Raw genomic sequence first — 20,171 nt, 5'->3', positions numbered from 1 at the left:
GTGACTTACTGGGTCCCCAGCTCTATTGAGAGGATCCCAGGCTGGGTGCCGTTCGATTGGGGGGTCGGCTTGAGGGGAACCCGGAGGCAGGTTGTCCAACAGGGCTTGAACGAACCAATCGGGGATCTGGTGACCGGAATGCTGACAGGTACGCTTTGCTGTCATCCGGTGACCCATTCTAAAAACCTACTGGGAGGATTCGCTCCATTCATCCATTTAGCTTACTCATAGTAATTGGCCTGTGGCAGAGGCCCTAGAGCCAGGTCTGTGAGAGAGATCTGTTCCTCCCAGCAAATCTAAGTGACACTTCGGCTGCCAGGCTTGTGAGAGGGGTCTGTCCGGGGGCACTTCACCCACTCAGAAAGAGTGGCGACGAATCACAATTTGATACTACTGAGAGCAGGACTGCTCGATTCATATCCAGGCCTGATACCACAAGGTTATTATTTTCTCTTCAACATCCTTTTTCTTCCCAATTGATGTTGGCCTGGAATAAAGTATTGGAAAAACCCTTCATTGTCTGGACCTTTACTCACTACTTCGATTCTACAACTGCACCCCTGGGCCACATCAAGGTAACTTAATATGCCGATCCCAACAACAAATCAGTGGCTCCTTCGGGGGTAGCGCTACAATAAAAAATGTATAAATAAATAAATATTTATATATATATATATATATATATATATATATATATATATATATATATATATATATATATATATATATATATATATATATATATATATATGTGTGTGTGTGTGTGTGTGTGTGTGTGTGTGTGTGTGTGTGTGTGTGATAGATAGTGTATGTGTAATATATATATATATATATATATATATATATATATATATATATATATGTATGTGTGTGTGTGATTTTTGTTATATATATATATAATATATCTCTAAACCAGTAACCTAGGTTATTTACAGTAACATTCCTATTTCTGCTATTTCCGGAGAAGCGCGACGTGCCATAGCCGGCCGTCAATCATCCTCCCTCTTGATAGAAACGCCCATTCCCCGCGGGGAGTCGGAATCTTCTATACAGGATTGCACATTGAGTACCGGGCTAAAAAAATCAATACAGGCATACTGTAGCTCGCGCTACTATGCCTAATTTAATGCTAAAATGTTAGTGTGGGTGAACCACCGCTTTAATTTCGAGGTCACATGATAAATATACGGCAACATTTCAGAGCCATGCAGGGCCTTGTTCAGGCAAGAGATGAAGGGACCCTGCGTGGCTCCGAAACGCTGCCGTATGTTTATCGTATAACCACAAAAATAAAGCTTTGGGCCATTTTGAGGAATCCTGGTGTGCTGAATACATTTCTTCACTTTGATCATCCATGATTTCCTACGGTCATTACAGCACCCAGCACTATTGAACAGCCAGTTTCTTGGACATACTCGTGAGGAATATTGCGTTTGGACTTGACTGAAAAAAGGTTGAGAAACACTGAATTACACATTATAAAAATAATTTTATTCCTCTTTAAAAACTGTAGGAAACAGTTTACACTTGAAAACATTCTGTTTATAATCATTGGTTTGTGTATTCAATGTTTTAGCACAGGAAGGGTGTTTGCATTTGAGCTTTAGCTTTTGATAAATTAGTCTCCCCAACACACAGCAAGCAAGCTAGGTCAGTTTGTAATTTCTCCAAGTACTGTACTCTGGCTTCCTCCCTCAAAACATTTAAATTGGTCTCAACCACAACTGAAAGACATGTAGTTTGCTAAAGCACTGTGTATAATAAAAAACTGCCATTTTTTTTTTAAATAAAATACTTGTGGGAGAGATTCCACCCCATAGCAGCAAGTGCCTGAACAAAGGTCCTCTTCTTGTTAATTAACCACTTAAGACCCGGACCTTTAGGCAGCTAAAGGACCTGGCCAGTTTTTGCGATTCGGCACTGCGTCGCTTTAACTGACAATTGCGCGGTCGTGTGACGTGGCTCCCAAACACAATTGTCGTCCTTTTTTTCCCAGAAATGGAGCTTTCTTTTAGTGGTATTTGATCACCTCTGCGGTTTTAATTTTTTGCGCTATAAACAAAAATAGAGCGACAATTTTGAAAAAAATATAAAATATTTTTTTACTTTTTGCTGTAATAAATATCCCCCAAAAATATATAGAAAAAAATATTATTTTTTTCCTCAGTTTAGGCCGATATGTATTCTTTTACATATTTTTCGTAAAAATTATCGCGTCTACAAAATAGGGGATAGTTTTATGGCATTTTTATTAATATATTTTTTTTTACTAGTAATAGCGGCGATCAGCGATTTTTATCGGTACTGCGACCTTATGGCGGACACTTGGGACACTTTTGACACCTTTTTGGACCTTTGATATTTTTATAGCGATCAGTGCTATAAAAATGCATTGATTACTGTAAAAATGCCACTGGCAGGAAAGGGGTTAACACTTGGGGACGAGGAAGGGGTTAATTATGTTCCCTAGGTGTGTTCTAACTGAAGGGGGGGTGGGACTGACTTGGGGAAATGACAGATCGCTGTTCATACATTGTATGAACAGACGATCAGATATTTCTCCCCCTGAAAGGACCGGGAGCTGTGTGTTTACACACACGCACAGCTCCCGGTTCTCGCTCTGTAACAAGCGATCGCGGATGCCCGACGGTGATCGTGACGGCCAGGCATGCGCATCGGCAACAGGCACGCGCCTCTATTGGCTGCAGTGCGAAATGACGTATAGCCACGTGATTTCGCGCAGCCGAACCGACCTGCCGCCGTATAACTGCGGCAGCTGGTCGGCTAGTGGTTAATTGAATAAGCTGGGGTTAGAAGCTCATTGGTTTCTATGCAATGAGCTTGATTTTGCGCTTTCTAGCTTTAGTAAATAAACCCCATTGTGTACTTAAACGTGGGGTATGCCTGTAGATCAAGAAATATGGGAAACTGAATTTTTATGCAAATGTTGACATAAAAGACAAGATTAGTCCTACCATCCAATCTGCCTTATTATTCTTTTAATTTGATGGAAGCATTAAAGAGATCAATAGGAAGGTAAAGGTGAAAAACATTTTTTCCTTTACAACTCCTTTAAGCTATTGGCGTTTTTTGAGCGTCGGCATCTAGGAGCAGAATCTTTTTTTTTTTTTTTCGTGGAGTCTCTTGGAGCGTTTTTTCCCAGCAGAAACGCTCCTAAATGCTACTAATAGTGTTTTTTTTTTAGCTTTTTGTTACCTTCTACTGCAAAAACGCAAGTAAAACGCTAAAGCTACTAAATGCTCTTAATCGCTGCTAATATGCTACTACAAAAAGCTATTACCAGTGTTTTTTTCCCTCACCGTTTTTTAGCTTTAAAAAAAAAACCGCTAGTGTGCGCGGAGCCTTACAGTTTATTTTTTATTTTTTTTCAAGTGCACAAATATCTTGGGTTTTGTAATAGTTTTACTGGTTATAAATTATTTGAAAGGTTGTAGGTTTCTGTATGTCATAAATGTATTCAATAAGTTCCAAGTACTCTTGCTGCCTAATCCATTGGCACCAAACAATTACAGCAAATAAACATTGTGTTTGTTTTTTGTTTTGTTTTTTGTTTTTTTTACAAGCCTCCCCAACAAAAAACGAAACAAAAATGTCTTTGAGAATGGTACAAAATTACAAGTTATTGTTCTTTTACAGCTAGGCTAAAACTAATGTAAACCCCTTATTGAAGTCTAATCGCATGCAGACATGCCCTTGGATTGAGTTACTTCTCTGGGTTGTGTGTGTGTTTTTTTTTTTTATTCATCCCTTTCGCTGCCTCCACAAAGTCTAGACATGGTTTGAGGTTTTATGATTATGACCGACCATTGTCCCAGATTCACCAACCATATTTAATTCTGTAATTATTAACTGCTACTGGCGATGTTCTATCTATTATGAATCTTGTGTTAGGGTGCTAAAGGTTAAGTGATGTTTCATATTATTGTAACTGGAGTTGTAACTCCAGGGGAACCATTTTGGAAAATCTGCACAGCACATGGCGTATAGATCACGGCTGGTCACGAGTAAGATGTCAGCGTTGCTGGATCGATTTGCATTTCCCCTTGCTTGCATATTTTAGTTAGTAAAATGGTGCACACAACCAGGTTAAGCACCGAGAATATTGGCTTACTAGGCCAAAAGGGAGCTTAGTGATTTCCTTTAGAAAGGAAAAGAGGATGGATGTACTAAGGAAACATGTTGGACAGCGGAGAATTTAAAGCTTTCACCTGAAGGCATTTGTAATTGATAGCTTTTATATGGAGAAACGTTCAAACAGCAAATGGTGAGTAATAATAGTCATATGAGTTTTCTTGTTTAAAAAAACGTATGTCTTCATGCTGTGCTATCCACGTTTATTTTTTGATTGCACTTTTTTTTATATTGCATGAGTGGTACCGTTTATGTTAGATTATCAATACATCCTGTATATGAATTCTGATGCCGCGTACACACGACCGTTTTTCGGGTTCTAAAAAATGAAGTTTTTAAGGGTCTAGAAAAAAACGACCCGATCATTAAAACGACGTTGCCTACACACGATCGTGAACAAAAAAAATGCTCTAGCAAAGCGTGGTGACGTACGACGGCACTATAAAGGGGAAGTTCCATTCGGATGGCGCCACCCTTGGGGCTGCTTTAGCTGATTTTGTGTTAGTAAAAGACGATTTGCGCTTTTCTGTCTGTTACAGCATGATGAATGTGCTTACTCCATTACGAACGGTAGTTTTATTATAGCGAGCTTCCGTCTCATAACTTGCTTCTGAGCATGCGTGTTTTTTTCACGTCGTTAAAGCCCACACACGACCATTTTTTACAACCTTAAAAACGACAACGTTAAAAATGTTGTGAAAAAATAGAGCATGTTCGAAAAAATTTGGCCATTTTTTAGATTGTGAAAAATTCTCTGGAGCCCACACACGATTGTTTTTAATGACGTTAAAAACAATTTCATTTTTTTAGAACCCGAAAAACGGTCGTGTGTAAGTGTATCCGAAGTCAAACTTTTTTTTTTTTTTTTCAAGTTTGAACAAGGTATTGGACATAGGTATTTATTTCTGTCTGTGTTCCCACTAACAAGATTTATCCTCTATATTTGTCCTGTTTTTATGATTGAGATATTGGGGTCGATTTACTAAAGGTTGTTCACTTTGCAAGGGAAGTGTGAACAGGAACTTTCCAAGGGAATCTGCCCATTAACCACTTCAATACCGGCACTTATACCTCCTTCCTGCCCAGGCCAATTTTCAGCGCTGTCACACTTTGAATAACAATTGCGCGGTCATGCAACATTGTACCCATATGAAATTTCTATCCTTTTTTTTCACACAAACGATGGTATTTAATCACCACTGTGCTTTTTTTATTTTTGCTAAAATAAACCAAAAAATCGGGCAAATGTTAAAATATTTTTTTTCTTAGTTTCTATTATAAAATTTAGCAAATAAATAATCTTTCATAAATTTAAGACAAATTGTTTTCTGCTACATTTCTGTTGTGAAAATAGCCTAAATCAGAGTATAGTATTTAGTCTGTAGAAAAAGTTAGTCCACAAACTATGGTGTGTGTGTGTATGTGTGTATAGATATACAGTATCTGAAAATTGATTAGTCCTGATGTACTTATGGCCTAAAATGCTAGGGCAGTAAAAATACGCCTCAAATTACCTTTTTTGGAAAGTAAACAGTCGGAGGTATTTAGTAAGGCATGGTGCATTTTTTGGAGTTGTAATTGTTGGAAATTTTTTGGGAAATTGTAAGAATTCTTTATTTTTATTTTACATACTCTCACCAGTGCAATACAGCTTTATCACATAACTGATGTGGCAGTGATGAGGGACACTGACTGGTGAGAGTATGAAAAAAAGTAAAAAAATATATATATTTTTTTTCAATTGTTTTAACAACTTGCTGACCGCACTATAGCCCAATGATGGATACAGCACGGCTGGCTAGATCCGAAAGGCAGTCATGTGACGATTCACCCGTGATTGTGCCCACTGCGGGGCATGGACAGTGCACTCTGTGATCCACAGGTTGCTGTAAAGAGCCAATCAGCAGCTCTTTACCTGATCAGCTGTGTCCAATCAGTTCAGCCTCAACAGCGCCCACCAGTGTTGCCAATCTGCTCCCACCAGTGCTGCTGATCAATGCCCACTGGTGGTGCCAATAAGTTCCCACCAGTGCTGCCCATAAGTATTAATAAGTGTGACAGATCACACCGGAGCGTGTTCTTGGGAGGACATCCTCCTAGAACAATAGAGTTCCCTACATTCCAGTCTAAACTTAAACCTGCTCCCATCCCTATTCTAAGCCCTCTACCAACTAGCCTGTAGAGGAGAGATGCTTATACTTACTTATTCTATTCTGAGGGGACTCCGGTCCCCAGTGGCTAGCTTCAATGAAGATGAGAGATCGCCACCAATGGCTGCATTGATGTTACCCATAGGCTTACTATGAGGCATCTGTTGACAGCTGGCCTTTCTCAATTCTTTCATGTGACCAGACTGGAGTGCACTCAAAATTAGGTAAGCATAAGCATTGTCCTTCTACAGGGTAGTTAGTATACGGCCTAGAATGGGGGTGGAATCAGGTTTAAAGTGGTTGTAAAAGCAGAGGGTTTTTTATCTTAATGCATTCTATGCATTAGGATAAAAAAACCTGTGTGCATCAGCCCCCCCCCCCCTCATACTTACCTGAGTCCCATCTAGAACCAGCAATGTTGTAGGAGTGTCTCAGCTGCCTGAGCCTGAGACTGAGGAGCGAAAGGCAGAGCAGGGCTTGGTGTCACGGCTCGTGTGCCCCCATAGGAAGCTGCTTGCTTTAGGGGCACTCAACAGAAGTGAGGGGCCAGGATCACAGAAGAGGGACCCAGGAAGAGGAGGATCTGGGCTGCTCGACAAAACTACTGCACAGAGCAGATAAGTATAACATGTTTGTTACTTTTAACTAAAAAAATAGAGTTTAGTATTACTCCCTTGCAAGTTTCTGTTCACTTTCTTTGCAAAGTGAACTCCTTTTTTTTTGTAAATTTACCCCAATAACTTTTTATAAACAGGACAAATAGAGAGGATGAATCTTAGTGGGAACGCAAACAGAAATAAATGCTTGATCCCCCTCCAACTCTATCTAAAGCTAAAAAAAGTTTGACTTTGCATACACTTAGAACTCATATACAGGATGTATTGATAATCAAAAAAGGTAAAGTACCACTCATGTTTTTGACTGACTGTACTTCTACTTTAATGAATGAGGTGAAGCTCCGCTGACTTTCATCAGTCATGTGCAAGGAAAATGCATTTTTTTTCCTTGCACAAGAAGCCCTGGAGGTGGATATGGGAGGAGCTGATGAGGGAGATAGAGAGCAGAATGTCTTGGGAGGAGTGAGGAGGACGATTAGGTTGGTATTTTGAGAACAGGTTAGTGATGTAGCTGGGGGCAGAGTTGTCGATGGCTTTGGAACTTATTGTTAGTATTTTGAAAGCCAATGAGAAGGGAGTTGCAGTAGTCAAGATGAGAGCTAACCCAGGGAGTGAATCGGGAGCTTTGTGGTTCAATTGGTTATAAAGTGACGTAGTTTAGAGATGTTGCGGAGGTTGAGGCGGCAAGCTTTGGAAAGTGATTGGATGTGGGGCCAAAAGGAGAGTTCAGAGTCCAGAATTACACCTCACACCCTGGCATGTGAGGATGGGTTGAATAGTTGTGTCATTGCTCTTGACAGATAAGTCAGGGGAAAAATCACATGGGAGAGAAAATATTATAAGCTTGGTTTTGGGCAAGTTGAGTTTGAGGAAGTGGTGTGACATCCAGACAGCTATGTCTGTTAGTAAGTTAGTGATGTGTAAGGGGACTGATGGAGTGAGTTAAGAGGGGGAGATAAGACTCCACCCCCCTTACACACAATTTGAACAAGTTTGTATCTCCTCCCCTCGTGATAGGGGTTTGATTTCCAAAATATACAAAAGCTCGAACGAAACAAACATGCCTGAGAAGATGCATCCCATGTTACAATGGGAATCAGACTTAAATACCTCTTTTACTCTCGAACGAATGGGATGCTACTTTTATAAATCTCCATAGATGCACCAAAACAACTTTAATCAGAGAATCGGCTATTAAATTGCTCTATAAGGTGGTATCTTACCCCCAGCTAAACTTAATACATTTTATCCCTAACTATCTTCACTCTGCTTCAGGGGCTGTACCACTCAGGGAACTCTATTGCCTTCTTTTTGGGATTGTCCATATCTAAAGAACACTTGGCACAAGGCCAGTATTGTTATAGACAAAATCTCCGGATAAAAGATTCCTCCCCCCTATACAGGATATCCCTACATCCAGCACAAGGCTTATCCATACATTTCTCAGCTCCATTCAATGGGCCATAGCCTTTAATTGGCGCTCCACGTCGGTACCTTGGCTACAAATTCTCAACCGCATGACGAACATCAAACTTTCCGAGAGAATTCACCATACATTATATGATTCTATGCCCCTCTTTAAAAAAAATGGATTCTCTGGGACACCACCTTTCTGGTTTAGAATACATTTTTGCAAACTATAACCTTTCTTTTTTTTTCTTATGTACAATATTCACAGTTAAAGATTTTTGTATGCATACATGTACCTACATTGTAATTTTTTATATACTTTGACCTTTTTCCACAATAAAAACCATTTGTAAACAAAAAAAAGAGGGGGAGATAGATTTGGGTGTCCTCAGCATAGAAATTATATTGATGGTCATGAGAGGCTATCAGCTGACCCAGGGAGGAGGTGTAGATTGAAAATAAGAGAGGTCCAAGAACAGTGTCCATATCCACTCTGTATCAACTGACAATAGCTACACATGTTCCAGTGACAACTCTCTAATAGTGACCATATGCACTTTGATAAATGATCGTTTTTATTTTCCTAATTAGTTTCCTCCAATAGGAATATTTGTTTCCTAGTTGACAACTCATTTGATCAGTAGGCCAAACATGGAAAAATGGATTTCGATCTATTGGTAAGATGTAATTGTAATATATGATCAACCACATCTGTTTCCGCCAAGTGATCTTGTAATCTGATCGATTGTAGCACAATTAAATTCATGAACATAGTTTCTCACTGTTACAGATTATTACAAAAACGATTGATAATATTCTGTCCTGACCAATCAACTTTGCTTTAAATGTTTATTTAAATTGTGTCTAAATCAATTAAAAGGCAAGGTATGGTTGTTTGGAGATTTGATAATTTTGATTGAAACGGACATTGATCAAATAATAAAATCGATGCATGTGTGCCCACCATGAGGGAGGATTTTCTTTTACTTTCTGCTGTGTCTACCAGACAGGAAGTGATGGGAAACATTCCCTGCAATGGACAGGTGACAAAAAACTGTGACAGAGATTTATCCATTCCCTGCTGTATCAATGCTTAAAAAATTGCTTTAATTCTGCTTCAAAGAACAACTCCAGGAACACATGGTCAAATTATTGAACTTCTAGCCCTAATAACACAATACATATGCACATTATCATTGTGGTGCGTTTAATGCTTGTTGCACATTCTGGCATGTTTTACGTTACCATTGAACTCCAATAAAAATGCATGTTTTGTTGGAAACCGCATTAAAGATGGTGCAGCCAGAATTTTTAGAACAAAGCAGCCTCAACGCACCTAAAACAGATGTGAACAAGACATTAAGAAATGCCCTATAAAATTGTCATAATGTATAATTTATATAAGGCATTCTGTAACTTATTGTTTTTTAAAAAGTACCTTTCCCTTCCAGCCTATAACCAGCTATCATTTTCTAAAAATTATAGAAGTTTTTTTGCAACTATGGGGGCGTTTTGTCTCAATATTTCTCTGATGTGATTTGTGCACTACTTTTCCCAGCAGCTTTTTTACTGCAATACTGTGACAGATTAAGTGGTTATAACAGTCCTCCTCCTTATGCTTAAAGTAGCAAAACGGAAGGTTATAACCCTTGTCGCCCTTGCCAGTTTTTTTTCTTTAGCCATCTGTGTCCCATTAGGTAGATTGCCCTTCACTTCCTATTCTATATCCAAAACGGGTGAGAGAATGAGAGTGAGGGATTATTTGATTGTCACCAGAACTAGTGTCCCATTGGAAGATTTCACCTCTATTCCCATTTTGGTGAAAACCTAAAATTGTGGATTTTTTTTTTCACTTTTACTCGTGATAGCCATAAACAGGACAAAGCTGTGGCCAGTCAACATGGCTTTTCCTTTCTGACTGGCCTATTTGAACACAGTGCAGCTTTTAGGTTGCTGCCTGAGCAATGCTTTGCAAGCTAACTGCCAAGGTTCTTTCTTGTAGGTTATTCCTTCTCGCTTGCCTTTGCCCTGTAATTTTTTTGAATGTCTACCAATATCTTCTGGTTATCTGTATATGCTGCCTGCTCTGACCTCGGGCATGTCTTCTGGTTATTTAAATTTGCCAATTTCCCTGATCTTTGGCCTGTCTTCTGGTTATCCTTGTCTGCTTCCTGCCTTCACATCCAGACTTTTTCTTGGTTATCTACGTCTACTCCCTGCCCTGATTTCTGGCTTGGATCCTGGTTCTCCTCTGCTGCCTGCCCTGACCTGCAACTTGTAATCTGGTTATCCGTGTTCACTACTTGTCCGGATCTCTGGCCTGCATTCAGCTGTCTGTTCCAGTCCTCTGCAATCTTGTGTTCCTCTATCCATAATCTTTGTGGTTCCTGGTTCCTAAAGCAGGATAAACTTGGTGGTCTAGATTAGGAACCTAGATTCAGCACACAACTGCTTATAAACTCCTGGCTGTCCATATCTTTCCTCTTTTGCATATCCCGTGCATTGCCTGCACCCATTGGTTTCTGAGTGGACATTGATTGTTCTAGTGTGCTCACGTGGAGCGGCAGCCTTCCTACCTGTTTATGGATTTTGGGGGGGGACCCCACTCCCATTTTTTCATTTTTCATTTTCTTTTGCTGCCATTCTCTAGTTTACATTTCAGCTCTCAACAGTGAAGCTCGCTAACAGCTGATAAGTCATCAGTTGTTAAGGACACAGCAGCTGGTCCACTCCTTAACAACCAGCTATTCTTCATACAGAATTCGAATTGGTCGATTATTTTTGAATTTTACCAATTCAAACCAATCATGAAAATTTGGAATTTGTCAGAAAATAATTAAACGAAACAAAATGAAACTCCTTTTCAACAAAATTTGTTAATATTTCATTCTTAGACTTGGATCCATCTGAATTTCCATATAACCAAAAATGTGTCTGATAATACATTCAGACCAAAACGAATTGCAAATGTCTATTGTCAAATGGACTTTCAACACACAACACTGGTTTTAATGGACCCAACATGGATCACCATGACAGACAGATGGGTCATAGTTGTGTGTCATGGTGTGCTAAAACACAGATCTATTGTGGTGTGTTGGGGTTGTGCATTGGGACACTATTCAAAATGAATGACACCCCACTGTGGTTGCTGTGCATTGCAATAATGCTTGGTAAAGTTCATGTTACTGCAGTGCAAAGATATGAATCTGGTGGTTGCCATGTTTTGTATCTTTTTCAGTATATGGCTGTAGGGCTTCCCTGGAGAAATGCAGCTACCTGCAGTGCTGATTTGGTTGGATTTGACTATTTAAATGAGACCCAAGCATATTTCTATTTAAAGAACTTGTGTTAGCTTTAACGTTTCTGCATTTCCTTAACTAACAGTGAAGACATTGACAGAGTTGGCGGCCTCGCCGGAATATTGAAAGCTCTCAGTGCAGAACATTAATGTTGCTTGTGGTAAGCTTTATAAGAACATAAGTACTGCAGTTCAGACCACCAAGTCCATTCCATTTTACAGGTCTCTGGTGGAAATTGTACTTGGTGAGCACAATAAAGCCAAATAAAATCCATACACATTACACATTAAAGCTTTCAAGATTAAAGATTGGCCATGGAGACATTGTGAAAGTCTAGCCTTTTTAAAATGTGGAGCAAAAGCAGAAGGCTGATAAAATATGGAGATAAAGTTTAGTGAATTACTTGAGATGCTACTCAAATTTGCCAAGTCCAATCAAGGATTATTACAAGCTGATGCACACCAGATCCATTTACAGGGATTAGAAGTACCTGCAGCATTGATTATCTGAAAGTTGGACGAAACGGTTTCACATAATCATTTTACATCCTTATAAAAAGGTTGTTTAGGCAAGTGAAGTACTTAAATAAAGTGTCTGAGATGACATTTCAGAAATCAATAGAAACAGGGTACAAGGCTCAGCAAATGGAAATTAAAGTTTTATCTTGCAGGCAGAAGAGTCTAATAAGGCAACCATTATTAGACTGTGTCACACTAACTTGAGTTGTGTTAAATTTGATATTTGATAAACTCTGGAGTGTGTTCATATCTAACTGACTTAAAGAGCCATTGAACAAATTGGAAGACTGATCCTATAAAAGAACTTTAAATAATATTTTTTTTTATATATACAGCATTTAGGTATTGGAACAGATGTGGTGCCTTGCTATACCTGCATTATTCTGTTTAACTTTGCTGTATTTTAGTTTGTTTAATATTAGTTGGGGGGATAGTTCTTAAAGAGAACCAAGAAAATGTGAAACAAAAGGCATCCCTAAGGAGTTAATTAAATACAAATTAAAAATATCAGAAGTGAAGTTGTAGCAGTTACTGCATTACCCTTTCTATTTTACAGTATGAATGAAGAATTAGAATTAGGTGTATTTTCTTTTCTTTTTTTTATAGGTAAACATGAACTGTGTGTTAATATATTTTTCTCTTAGTTTTTGCCATGATGGGAAACTTTAAGCACTTTTTTTATTTCCTCAATCTCCTTGTCTCCTGTCTAGAGAGCTCAGTAGCTCAGGCTGAAATGTGAAAGTCAAAGCAGTGACTTATCTATTACCTAAAGGCTCTGACCCATAAAATCACATATACATTTTTTTTCTGCAGGGTATATATGTTTCATCCGATCATCCAATCACCATCTGCTGTATATACTACTTTTGAATGAGTAGCTTGAGCCCAGTATGTCAAGCACTGAGTTTACAGTTTTTTCCAAACTGGCTTTTTCCATGTATTTTAAACATTGATCTGATGGGAAAACCAATGAACTGTTAATTTCCTAAAAATGTAAATTTATTTAATGTAAATATTTTGCAATGCCAAATAAACCAGAATGGACACAAGTCATCCTTGCTTAGGATATGTCCACCACAATGCAAAAACATTGTTGGACTAACATGAATGTAGGCATATAAAAAAAATGTATAAAATATGCACTAGTACATCTTATGCTGTTTTTTATGATATAAATAATTTTACAGAAAATGTCCCTGGAAATGTTGAACCTCTCATCATTTCGTTACTTACCCCAGTGGTTACAGAAAGAGACTCTACGTGGTGGCAAAAGTCCAATCCAACCTCATGTCAATGCCATAGGCATTGCAGGAAGCAGGAATAGAAGCCAAACAATAAGAACATCTGAGTACTAGTTTATAGCTTAAATTGGTCATTTGGCTAAGAGTTGACAGTTTTTTTTTTTTTTTTTTTTTAACACTGGATGACATTTCAGGCCATGATTTTAGTGTGGGCTCTAACTTTGCATTTTCAGTCTTGGGCATAAAAATGTTTTAGCACTTTGACTGGCGCTAGAATATCTGTTTCACAGTACTGCAAAACTAGTTGTGATCTTGTTTTACCGGAAATTGCTTGCCACTTTGCTTTCAATAGTAGTCACTTAAACAGTTTCAAATAGAAATATTTCCATTTCCCTTTTGCTTTGGAGTCGGCTTTGATCGGGTCTCTGATGTAAAAACCCGGAACCGACGTCACAAATTTAGTTTTGGTTTACTTGGCTGCCAATGGCGTTGATTAAAAAAAAAAAAACGTTTTCCAAAAAGCTGATTTTGGCGTTTTGAATTCTAAGAAGTGCAAAGGAGGGGTTTGGGTCTTTTAGACCCCCCCGATCCCTCCATAAAGAATACCTGTCACTGCCTAATACTGTCAAAGGGGGATGTTTTTTATTTTTTTATTTGTTTTTGGTTTTAAAGGGGCAGTGTTAAATAAGAAATAAAATAAATAAGAATTTAAAGTGCCCCCGTCCCCGCGTGCTCAACCACCACAGAAAATGCATACGCAAGTCACACCCACAAATGTAAACTGTGTTCAAATTTAAACATGTGAGGTATTGCCATGATCGTCAGAGCAAGAGCAATAATTCTAGTAAAAGAACTCCTCTGTAACGCTAAACTGGTAACCGTAAAAAATATGTAAACGCCGCCTATGGAGATTTTTAAGTACCGTAGTTTGTCGCCATTGTGTGAAATTTTAAAGTTTAAAATTATAGGTAGCTCTTTACTTGGCGTAACATCATCTTTCACGATATGCAAAAAAAGCGGGCTAGCTTTACTGTTCTCTTTTTTTTTTAGTTTTTTTTCAAAAAAGTGTATTTTCCCCCAAAAAAATGTTTCAAAGACCTCTGCGCAAATACAGTGTGACATAAAATATTGCAATAACCACCATTTTATTCTCTAGTGTATTTGAGATATATATATATATATATATATATATATATATATATATATATATATATATATATATATATATATATATATATATATATATATATATATTATGTTTGGGGGTTCTAAGTAATTTCAAAAAGTGTCAAAAATAGGCTTGATCCAGAAGTAGTGACTCTGTCTCTAGTGTTAAAAATTAAGCTTTAAGTACCCAGTTTAAAAAAAGAGTTCCTTATATTTACCTGTCCAGCAGGTTGCAAGTCCAATTTCTGCTTTTGTCAAAACCCACAGCTGCTTGTATCCAACAGTTTGTGGTGTTTTAGGTGCCACTTCCCTGGTGCATGCTGTGGTTCCACCATCCAGCCTCTGTAACAATGCCTGATGCCTGCTATTTTGAGTCTAGAATTTTTTTTCGGTAGTTCAGTCTTTTCTTCTATGTAATTTTAGTGTAGTAGGTTATTTTGTGTTTGTGCAAAAAACAAAAACCAAATTTAGTGTATTTGGAGAAAATTCCAGTTCGATAATTGTTTGCAAATTATTATGAGACGCAAAAATAAATATTTTCCTCCTATGGATCCTCTTAATTTTTTTTTTTTAAATAAATATATAGTTTAGTGGTCAGTTAAGGTAATTTAAGTCTGTAATTTACACATTGGTACAAAATGAAAGCTTATCACTGACAGCAAGCAAGATCAAGGAATCGACTGTTCTTTTATTTTATATTCTTTTTTTCTTTTTTTTATGATCAGGTACACCGAGGCATAAAAGGAGTAGTGAAGGATGAACATGGAAATGCCATTAAAAATGCCCGAATCTCAGTGAAAGGAATTCGCCATGACATCATGACAGGTACTTTTCCAACTTTTTCTGGACCTTTTGTTATATTTATGGTGATGACATAAAGCACACAGTAAAGTTGACCACATAAGACCCGGATCAATATGCAGGTTAAGGACCTTGCCCCTTTTTGCGATTTGGCACTGCGTCAATTTAACTGACAATTGCGCAGTCGTGCGACATGGCTCCCAAACAAGATTTGCGTCCTTTTTCCCCACAAATAGAGCTTTCTTTTGGTGGTATTTGATCACCTCTGCGGTTTTTTATTTTTTGTGCTATAAACAAAAATAGAGAGACGATTTTGAAAAAAATGCAATATTTTTTACTTTTTGCTATAATAAATATCCCCAAAAAAGCTATAATTTTTTTTTTACTTTCCTCTGTTTAGGCCGATACGTATTCTTCTACCTATGTTTGGTAAAAAAATCGCAATAAGCGTTTATCGATTGGTTTGCGCCAAATTTATAGCGTTTACAAAATAGGGGATAGTTTTATGCCATTTTTATTAATAAATATTTGTTTACTACTAATGGCGGCAATCAGCGATTTTTTTCGTGACTGCGACATTATGGCACATCAGACAATTTTGACACATTTTTGGGACCATTGTCATTTTCTCAGCAAAAAGTGCTATAAAAATGCATTGATTACTGTGAAAATTACAATTGCAGTTTAGGAGTTAACCACTAGGGGGCGCTGTAGGGGTTAAGTTTGATCTCATATGTGTTTCTAACTGTGGGGGGGGGGCGGGCTGGACGTGTGACGTCATTGATCGTCTTTCCCTATATCAGGGAACAGACGATCAATGACACTGCCACTGTGAAGAACGGGGAAGGTTTACACACACCACTCCCCGTTCTTCAGCTCCTGTGACCGATCGTGGGACACCGGCGGCGATCGGGCGCCGCGGAGCTTTGGACCGTGTCGCATGCATGTGACCCACGGCTGGGTTCATAAAGGCGACGTATCTGTACCCAGCCGTGCCATTCTGCCGACGTATATCGGCGTTAGGCGGTCCTTAAGTGGTTAAAGAAAAAAATCTGGAGAACAAACTAAAATGCACATGGGTTGATTTATTAAAGGCAAATCACTTATTCACCGAGCAGAGTGAATTTTCAGTTTTGCAAGGGAATTGATTATCTCAATTTGCCCTTGTGGCCATTGACACTGAGAGAATCTGAGAAGAAATCCAAAACTTTATATAAAAGGGAGATAATTTGGGTGGAGACTATAGCGGTGCTTATACAAATAATAGAAATCCGTCACAAGTATAAAACAATATACAGAATGTTTTTATTATACAAAGAGACTGAGCCCAGGTTCACACTGGGTACGATTTGGTACGATTTGAGATGCGATTTCACATGTTAAATCGCATCTCAAATCGGCTGCATTTGCCGGCAATTGTCGGCAATGGCACCGTCCTAATCGGTGCCACGCCGCTGCACCGTTTTCAAAAAGTAGTTCCTGTACTACTTTTTGCGATTTCAGGCCGCGATTTACATTGAACCCTGCACAGATGTCTCTTAAATCGCGTCCGAAATCGCGACAAAATCGTGGCAAAAACGCAGCCGTAAAAATCACGATTTTTACCGCGATTTTGAATTCGCAGCAGTGTGAACCTAGCCTAAAACAGATAAGACACAATAAGTCGTTGGGTTTTTAGAGAATATCTCCGTTATGGTGGTTGCACATGGAAGCCTTATAGAAATTGAATGGTCGTATGATATCACAACATGTTTCGCTTCATAAGGGGATAAATGTATCAACCATTAATTAGCGAGAAAGCTATAGAGAAACAGAGAATATATGATGAAAAGAATATATCAAAAATACATCAAAATCGGTTAAACATTAGAAAGAAAAGCACCTTTTATTGCCTAAATTCACCAAATGACAGAAGAACTCAACCCCTCACGACCCCCCCCCCCCCCCCCTTTAAAAAAAAAAAACATACCAAAACTTTATAGTTGTCACCGAAGAAGAGGGGAGCATAAATAATCCAATGGAGACAAATTTTGGAGTGACAACTAAAGCTGGGTACACATGGGCAGTTTTACTTTTCGTTCAACCAGTAGTCCAGCATCCACAGAAGCGATTTGGATGCAGGGATCTCCCCCTGGCTCGCTATTGTATTCGAACAGCTGGGACTCCTCCCCCATCAGAATTCACAGAACCATTGGCTACAAGCACTAATTAAGTGTTGGTTTTCCAGCAGGACCATTTGACGGAAGCTGGTGTAATGACTGCATATTTTACACAATAACGCCCTTTTTTTTTCTTTGTTTTTTTTTTTTTTTCATGAATTGCAAACAATTTTCACAAAGAATTGTGTTATTTTACCACTAATTATGAAGCGGTAATTGCGGTTTAGTAAATTGAGCCTAGTTTCCTGCACTGTACATTTAGGAAATAAGAACTTTTTATTACCTGTAAAATCCTTTTCTTGAAATGGCGTACAGGAAACAGGCCACCTTCCCCTTTGTCCTAGCATTTTTCTCAAATTGCTTGCTAAAAAAAAAAAGAATTGCTGGGACCAAAAGGTATTTTATGAGCTTTCTTAAACCAGAACTTCAGTAATTTTTTCATCTTTCCATATATTAAATCTTCTGCCCTTGTTGTTTTAACTTTGGATAGTAAAACATGTTTTTTCTGCCAGTAAATATCTTATACAGCCCACTTCCTCATTTCTTGTCTAGTAAAAAAGCCTAGGCTTATGACATCATGCACTGCTCTCTCTCACTCTGGTGAGTTTGCCAGGAAGGGAGGGGGTGAGTCATAGGAGGGCCAATGAGAGCTGCAGAGCTGGAGGTGTGTGTCTGTGTAAATCCAGGAAGTGAACAGGCAGGATCTTCAGCTGCCCACAGTTAAAATGGTTGCAGACAGACTTGGTGGAGGGAGATTTCTGCAGCATATTTGGCAAGTACAGAATCACAGTATATATAAAATAATATGCAAAGTGGTTGGAGGGAAGCTTCAGGATGACAAAGATGTTTTTATCACAAATTATGTGAGCAAACTGCAGTTCCTCTTTAACAACTTTTGTTTGTCAGTGTCCTATCCTGAGGGTGATAATGTTTACCTCATGTTCATGACTTTAAGGAACCCATGTCATGTACTGTACTACAGCAAATTGATTTTGCAGACAGGTAAATAATAAATAAAGTGTAACCAGAGCCTGTAATTTTTGTATGCCATCTGTGTCCCATTGTGAAGATTTCCTTCCCCTCCTGTCCCATAGCCACAAAAAGAGGGAATTCTGGAGTGTCACCAGAACTAGTGTCCCTATTGGAAGATGTCCCCTCTATTACTGGGGACAACCCAAAAGGTGGGATTTTACAATATCTTTAGAAATGTACTCATTAATTAAATGGGTTGTGTAAGATCCATGCCTGGCAGTGCCAGGTCTGGCTCCATTTTCACTGGTCTCTTTCAGACTATTAGTGTGGTTAATCTAGTAGTGGGGTAGGAAGTTTACCATGCATATGATCATTAGAAGTTGCTGCTCTCTAAATGGTTGGTCCATTTAATGGGGTTTGCCAGCTGCTTCAAGTTGCAAAAAGGTGGACAATCAGAGATGTGCGCTGATGGGGCATGCTCTGGCTCCTATATTTAGTGGTACTAATGTTTTTCTATGTTTTACTACTTTATAAGGAGACATCATCTGACTCGTGATAATTTGAAACCCTATCTTTGTACTGGATATTCACTTGTCTGACTAATTCACAGCTCCTGTAGGGTTGGAAGTCTACCTGTATAATGTGACCGTATGTGAAGATCTCCTGTTCTGTGCATCTTTTTTCTTTTTTTTTTTTTTTCTTTTTTTTTTCTTAATTTGTTTGGTTTTGTTTTATAAATGCAAAAATGTCAATAAAAATTATTGTAAAAATAATTGGTAGATTACAGAATACTGTAGTTGTCTGGGGTGGGTGAAAGGGTATAATAAATGACAAAGCCAAAAGACCAGAAAGTTAAAATCTTGTTTGCTCTTGTTGGCAATACAGTGAACCTGATTGCATATTTAGATGTTAAATTACTTGATGCAGTAAAAAAAAGCACAAAAGTAAATTCTTGCATTTTAATAGTACTTAAATGTGGTGGCTGCATTAGTTTCCTTTTTAGGCTTCTTACCCTTTATCTTTGCTCAATGATCTGGCCAGTAGCACACTTCAGTGGCGGCTGGTGCTCAAAATTTTTGGGGGGGGCGCAAACGAAAAAAAAATTGCAGCCTCACTGTGCCCATCAAATGCAGCCACTGTGTCATCAATTGTCACCACTGTGCCATGCCATCAAACGCAGCCACTGTGCCATCAATTGTCACCACTGTGCCATGCCATCAAACGCAGCCACTGTGCCATCAATTGTCACCACTGTGCCATGCCATCAAACGCAGCCACTGTGCCATCAATTGTCACCACTGTGCCATGCCATCAAACACAGGCTCTGTGCCCTTTAATTGTCACCGCTGTGCCCTTTAATTGTCAACGCTGTGCCCTTTAATTGTCACCGCTGTGCCCTTTAATTGTCACCGCTGTGCCCTTTAATTATCACCGCTGTGCCCTTTAATTGTCACCGCTGTGCCCTTTAATTGTCACCGCTGTGCCCTTTAATTGTCACCGCTGTGCCCTTTTAATTGTCGCCGCTGTGCCCTTTACTGGAGTCAGCCATCCATGTCCCTCGATGTCTTCTACCGCCCTCGATGACTGACAGACGTCTCAGCCAATCAGGTTACCGGCTCTGATAGGCACTTCCGTACAGCCAACCAGCTGCCGTTATTCAGATCGCCGGACATGAGCGCCGA

At 38.8% G+C, this 20,171-nt stretch overlaps 1 protein-coding gene across 1 annotated transcript in view; it reads left to right on the top strand.

Moving 5' to 3' along the window:
• Nucleotides 1–20,171, top strand: part of CPZ (carboxypeptidase Z) — a 126,685-nt gene that overhangs the window by 100,043 nt on the left and 6,471 nt on the right. The window contains exon 10 of the mRNA XM_040335359.1: nt 15,283–15,382. Coding sequence (XP_040191293.1) covers nt 15,283–15,382 — 100 coding nt within the window. The remainder of the gene's footprint in view (nt 1–15,282; nt 15,383–20,171) is intronic.

This window comes from Rana temporaria, chromosome 1, assembly GCF_905171775.1.
Source record: "Rana temporaria chromosome 1, aRanTem1.1, whole genome shotgun sequence".
Lineage (NCBI taxonomy): Eukaryota > Metazoa > Chordata > Amphibia > Anura > Ranidae > Rana > Rana temporaria.
Note: the sequence above shows the minus strand (reverse complement) of the source record. Positions and strands in the feature narration are given on the sequence as shown.